This window comes from Bactrocera latifrons, unplaced genomic scaffold (genome assembly GCF_001853355.1).
Source record: "Bactrocera latifrons isolate USDA-ARS-PBARC rearing strain unplaced genomic scaffold, ASM185335v1 scaffold_358, whole genome shotgun sequence".
Lineage (NCBI taxonomy): Eukaryota > Metazoa > Arthropoda > Insecta > Diptera > Tephritidae > Bactrocera > Bactrocera latifrons.
In genome coordinates, this window is record NW_017536999.1 from 113815 (window position 1) to 120771 (window position 6957).

The window sequence follows — 6957 nt, forward strand, 5'->3', positions numbered from 1 at the left end:
ACCAAATATGGGTGAAATCGGTTCACAACCACGCCTGAAATCTCGATTATCACTTTATCATGCGAGAGTATAAAATGTTCGGTGACACCTGAACTTAGCCCTTCCTTACTTGTTTTTTAATTGTGTTTAAAAAATATTTTTAATTTATGAAAACAATGAATAAACCAGAGCCCTCTCCAGTCTCTCTCAAGGTATTATTATAACAAACAAATTATCATACAATTTCAAGTTTGCAATAATTCAACCTCTTGTAGCGTCAAAGATCGATAAAAGCGAGCAACTTTATTTCCGGCAACATTATTATGCGCAATCTGAGGCGCTTTGAGCCGTTAGCTTGGATGGCAACAATAGCACAATAAACAAATACCTTGTCTGAGTATTTGCTTGCCTGTAGCAACAACAACAATAGCAATTGCTCAAGCGAATCGTGTTTGACGGAAGATAGATAGATACTCCTTTGAAGCTACTGTTTGAAAGGAACAATGTAAATCGCAATGCAACGCCGCGACAATTTTAAGACTTAAGAAGTGATTTTTGTATTATTTTTTTTCTCTCATGACTTTGCTTATTGTTGGTGTAAATGTACGTTTATTAATGATAGCTTGTTAAAAAAATCTCATCATGGAAGATATTCCACTGCAGTGTAAGCTGCGAACATCGCTTTCAAAATGAAGTTAGCATAAGAAGCGTATATGACTTGGGTCTTGTATAAAAAGCGTTAAAGTTATTGTGTCAGGTATATTTACTGCTGTTGAATTGGAATAAGTGATTCGGTTGGTCCAGCGGTGAACAGTCACTTTAGATGAGTATTGTCACTTCGAATTAACAAAATATATCTACATTGGAATCACTGTGTAAAAAGTGAACACAATTTTCTATAAAGTGTGCATTATTTTTTTCAAAAAACAGAGAGCTTTTGCTCCCTATCGTAATGAAATTCCACACATTGCTTAAACTTAAATAAATACTCACATATATATACGTGCATTATTTTAAGCAGTGAATTAACTTAATTACTTTGCATATTTCGCAAATTGTACCGTTTAACTATAGCAAAATTGTTTGGCAGCACGCTCAGATGCCCAGGCATGATAATTGAAGTATTGAATGGTTTGCACAAGCATTAATATTTCTTGCGATATGTAAATCCACTAATTGAATGTGCCTTTTAACAGTAAAACCACGCCGTCAGCTTGCGATATTCTTGTTAATAAGAGGCGTACAAAAGCAAAAGTAATTATAAGTGTAAGTGAGGTAAAAAGTATAAACAATAAGAAGTAAAAATTTGGCAAACTCGTTCATTACTAAGTAAGTGAAGTAAGTAAGTGCTTAGTGCTAGTGTTAATGGTGATAGAGCTTTCGATGAAACACATTGATTTTATATTGTGTTAATTTTTTTTTTTTTTTTTGTTTTATACTTTAGATAGATAGTTCAACTGCAATCATTTTCAGCTTTAGTTAAAACATATTGAAACGTTGAAAATTAATTTGAGAAGTGAAAAAGCTGACTACTTTATGTCATGAACTCTCCCTGAATTGAACTGATTCTTGTCGCTGAACACTTCACACGCCCGCAGCGTAGTCGGCGAGTTACGTGCACGTACACATTACTAGGAGTATGAATGCAGTGCATTACGTGAGCTCATACACCGGCGTACTTGAACTACTTCTGGTATTTAAACATATACCCAGTTACGTATATATGCATATGTCATTAGCTATATACCACCAACTAGTTTTGTGTGTTTGAATTCTTGCCAAGGCCATCATCGCGCGCTGATACATTCCGACGTTTGACAATTCGGTTTTCTCTGTGCTTTCGTTGTGGTTGTTTGCGTTCCGTTAATTGCGAAAGCAAATAAATTATGTATTAAAACAATTAAGAAACGCTTGTTTGATTACGCGTTGTGCCGGTGGCAATTATCTGGGCACCCAGGCGTATGAGTATTATTGTATTTCTGGCACGCGAACTTTGTATTCTATTTCATACAACAGTTAAATGTGGCTGTTAGCCAACAACAACTGACTGCAGAAGTTCATGAACAGTTAATTATATGTGCTTCTTCCACATAAGTGTACACACTAAATGAGCTTAACGCTTTTATTGCTTTGGTGAGCACTGAAACTTCGATAAAAATTTTATAGTTACTGGTTAAAAGCGCTTTGCTCACCATTTTCTGTCGCATTCGCGCATTCATAAAGATATTATTATTACATGCGTAATAGTACGCCTACAAAAACAACACACACAAAACGAAAACAACTAGTTCTGCTCTTTTAATTTTGTCATTGGCATACCTGTTAACAAGTCTATTTGCAATCAAATGTTCACCTAACTGAATTAATTTAATACCCTTAAAACAAAAAAAAAAAGCCGATTGCATCGCAGTTATAACACCACTGCATTTGTTATTAGTGTTTTCAGTGAAATAACTAGATTTGGATCTGTATGCTATAGAGGTCCGATATTGGCAATTGCGACAAATGAGCAACTTCTTGAGGAACAGGTGGCTGAGGCACGATATTGGTAAAAACTCCGGAATAATCAGTGCAGTATTTTACGGTGCATTATTGTGGTGCAAAAATCAAGTCAAAAATCAGTTGTATTTACGAATAGTTTTGAGCAAACGACACATAACCCCCAAATAGTATTCGTTGCTGACAGTTTGGCCGGTCAGAAGGAATTCGGAGTGCACCACAAATCGATAATCGAAGAAAACTGTCAACGTAACCTTGATTCTGACTTCCTTTGATGTTGTTTTTTCAGCTTTGGCTCACTTTTGCTTCGATATTCGAATTCTCAGTCGTAAGCATAGATCCAAGATCCATTGCCAGTAATAATATGTTACACAACATCCCGGTAATCGGAAAACATTTTTTCACAAACGTTAGCGTGACACCGTTTTTAAAAAATCAAGTGATTTTGGTTTCCACTATTCGTCGATTTTCAAGCACCAATTCCTTTATTTTATTGACGGGTTGATGATAAGTTGATATTGATGGCCGTTTTGGACGTTGTTCGTTGTTAACATGTTATCGATCCTCTTCGACTAATTATGGGGTCTCCGACTTTTTCTTCTGAGTATTATAAACTTCATGACGTTGATAAGGGTATGAAAAGTAGTGAATAATATTAAAACTCACGGCACGAATATGCAATAACGTAATATTCACTGTAAATTCCTAAATTGTTGCATTAGAAACCCCTTACATTTACAATGTCACAAAGAGCGAAGCCAAGAGAATTACTATAAAAAAATAGAAGAAATTATGTTTATTATATTATCAATTTGAAAACGGGTATAATCAAGTATAATTTGAAGTTGGATTGTACGTCACACACCATACCGAGGCGATCCCTTCAAAACTCATTATTAGAACAAAAAATAAAAAATAAAATAATAATAATATAATAAATATGTTTATTTATATGTATATATTTAAATTTTTTTTTATGTACCATGTACCCATAGTTGTATAGTTTGCTTGTGTTGTTTACAGTTCTTGTTTAAAAATTACTGAAAACTCAATATATACCATCTCTTATTTTGTGTATCTGGAAATTCATTTGTAAATGAATGATTGAATAACAAAAAAATAAATAATTTACTCCCAACTGAATTACGTTTGATGATTATTTCTATTTAAATACTTTTATTATTTACTTATAAATAAGCCTTTTCCACTTATACATCAACTTGATAGAGATATTTAAAAATATAACTTAATAAATTTCTAAGACAATTGCAAATATTTTGCATCCCACAAAAATTGTAAAGCGAAATTAAAATCGTAAACTATTTTCAACGCAAGTGTTCAATATTTAAGCATAAAATAAGTAAAAAATTTGCAACATTTGTTTTAACAAATTGGCATCGCTTCGGTAAGAAGTATATAGGCTCAGCGGATTGGCAGGCAGAGGAGAAGTACTAAACTGTGTTCGTGCGAAAATGAATGATTAATAGCTCATATTGTGGTATAGGCATTTTCTGTTAACAACACTTCAGCAGCTGCCAAATTTATTTTAATTGCTTTTATATTAATCGTTTATAATTTTCTTGGAAACGTTATGCCTTTTACTACGATATTTAAATTCGCTTTTGTTATCATCTTATGTTACAGATAGCTTCCGTACTTGTTATCTTCATGAGTTTGGCTCTGGTCATGGGCCAACGGTTCTTCCCTATACCGACAAACTTCAACTTTAACTCAGGCGGTCTGTCGTCTCCAAATGCAATTCGGGATGGACGCACTAACCGAGGTGAGTGCGATGAAAATATATGAGAATATATATATAATATATATGTATATCTAAAGAAGAGGGTAATTTCTCTTTCATTTAATGTTGTTTGAATTTAACTATAAGCAAAGCGATATTTTGGACGGTAAGGCTAAGATTTAACAAATTATCAGATGTTCAGGATTCAAACAATTATTAATTCTCATTTTATATATGCATTTAGAAAATATATAGAATTATCTAAAATAAATTAAAAAAATTAAATTTAGTTTAAAATAAAAAATATGTGAATTTTTTGATTTTAAACATTGGTTGAATACATGCGCTTACATGGGCTTCCTCGATCACAAATAATAAAATATTTTATTGAAACTTTTTATTATTTCAAAAATACATATTTAACGCAGATTTTGTGAAATTTTCAAATTACGGTGTCATTTCGGGCTGTCCGTCAGAAAAAAGGTCCCTCCGCGGAAATTCTAGTCTTGTAAGAAGAGAAAAATGTAAAAAAAGAAAAATATAAGTTTTTTAATAAGGATCATAAACTTCATAGAAATTGGAAGAACAAAACAGCGAAAATTGCATTTTTGACAGAAGTTTTTACAAATACAGATTTTGGTGAATATTTCTCGATGTTCTTTTTAAAAAGCTGTGGTTGAAGAAACAAAAATTCTTCTCTTAAGACCTTGTGCATTAAGTTTCGCAGACCTGTGTTTAATTTCATTAAGAACAGTTGAAGAGTTCGAAATTTGGACACATACAAAAACAGGTTACAGAAAAATTATTTAAAATTTTAAGTGGCTAAGTAACTAAACTTGAGGGCAAAAATTTTCAGAGAGGTGTTTTTAAAACTGTTACTCAGATCAACTTGAGCACTTAGGACAAATTTCTTGATTTGTATAGAATTTAATAAGACGATTAAAAATATATTTTTTAGTATTTATATTTACTGCGTTTTCCAATTTTTATACCCTGAAGTTTGTAACACCCAGAAGGAAACTTCGGAGACATAAATATGTATGTATACATGTGTGTCTCGTCTGACTGTGCGTCCGTTGACTAATTGGAAAACTTTTTAATTTAATGTGGTATCTTCAAAAAATTTGCCATGAGTTCTTAACTAAACCAACAATTTAATCTCCGAATAAGTCCCTTGAGGGAAGTATTTCTGTAGTCCTTGTATTTGTGAAGGATATTATAGCTTCGATGTAACTGAAGTAACCGTGTTTAAATTTATATGAATAATTAATTAAACTAATTATAATTACTTTTAATATTTTTACTTTAACGAATTTTTCTGTTTATTTCTATTTTTAATAGGTCCCGTGCTGTTCCCACAATCACCACCAAATCCACTTGATGAGAGCAGCGGCGTGATAGTTGGTGCTTCCGGTTATGGCTTCGTGCCACCCCAACAACAAAGTAAACTCTAATATGCAATTGATACCAAATATAAACATAGTTATGCCTAAACTCACAAACACCTCATATCCTCTCAGCAACTCTTTGCAAAATTTTCCGCCTCCTCAACCAAAAAAGCTCAAAAAGCAAACACAAACGCAGAAACATATTAGTTTTCTGGCAATTTCAAAGACAATTTAAGTAGAAAAGAATTGCGAACACTGAAAGGTCACAGAAAACAAAAGCTTTATTATTTTAAATACAAATATCTAATTTTGTTCAACCTTTATGAATAAGCATTCTTAGCGCGTTGAATCTATTTGAGGAATGAACAGTTACAAATATTATAGTATATGTATGTGCACTTACATAAGTATTTATTAATTAATTATCGCGACTTAGTCAATTTAATCAATATTTCACACGCATTGTTGTTGTTGTTTTCTAACAGGGTTCGTACGCGGCTAAGCACAAATTACACACGGTTCTCAAAAGCCATTGCAAAAGTCAACACAGTCCACATTTTGAACACATCAAACACACACAAGCACATGCAAATGGATTAGGCGAATGCAATACGCAAATACATAATATATTAATTTAATGTCATATAAGCTTTAATCACACACTTTTTCTGCATTTCGAAATATATACAAATACACGATGCTTTTGATCGCTTTGCTTGTATGCTCGCAATTTTATTGTTAAGTAAATTAATACTGTACTGATTAATTGCACCATTGCAACAATAACAAATACAAAATGCACAGCACGGCGGGCGTAGAATGTCAACAACAATTTCAAACAGCATTCATCGATAATAGAGAAATAAGTAAAGTGCTTTGGAAACGGAAGCGGAAATGCTAGCGTCTATATATACTTCTTACACAAACAATTAAACTACAAATTCACCAGTCACTTAGTAAATAGCGCACAATCAACTACTAAACATTCGCCATTTAGAATACAAAAATTTCTTCTTTATATATTATCTTTTTTTATAATAGAGTATAATTTCTTAAGTTTTTGTTGTTTATTTATGTAATTATTCAAAATTGTTATGAAAAAAACTTTTTAAATGAATAAAAATCATATTGAAACTAATTCGGAGTCAATAATTCTTACTTATTTAGTTTTAAGACCAAAACCTTTTTTTAATTTTGACATTCAGGACAAGTTTTAATTTAAACATTGCACTTGGCACCCCTATCAGATTTAATTTAATTTATTTTTTTACACACATTTTAAGTTTTAGTTCTTATATCACCATTTTTTTACTTCTTTGGTTTTTAATTTGTTTAAATTTTTATTTAATT

The 6957-nt window shown here is 31.9% G+C and overlaps 1 protein-coding gene across 1 annotated transcript in view; it reads left to right on the forward strand.

Moving 5' to 3' along the window:
* The window catches only part of LOC108971739, a 37712-nt gene that overhangs the window by 13992 nt on the left and 16763 nt on the right, over nucleotides 1-6957 (forward strand). The window contains exons 2-3 of the mRNA XM_018937994.1: nucleotides 4123-4261; nucleotides 5561-5662. Coding sequence (XP_018793539.1) covers nucleotides 4123-4261; nucleotides 5561-5662 — 241 coding nt within the window. The remainder of the gene's footprint in view (nucleotides 1-4122; nucleotides 4262-5560; nucleotides 5663-6957) is intronic.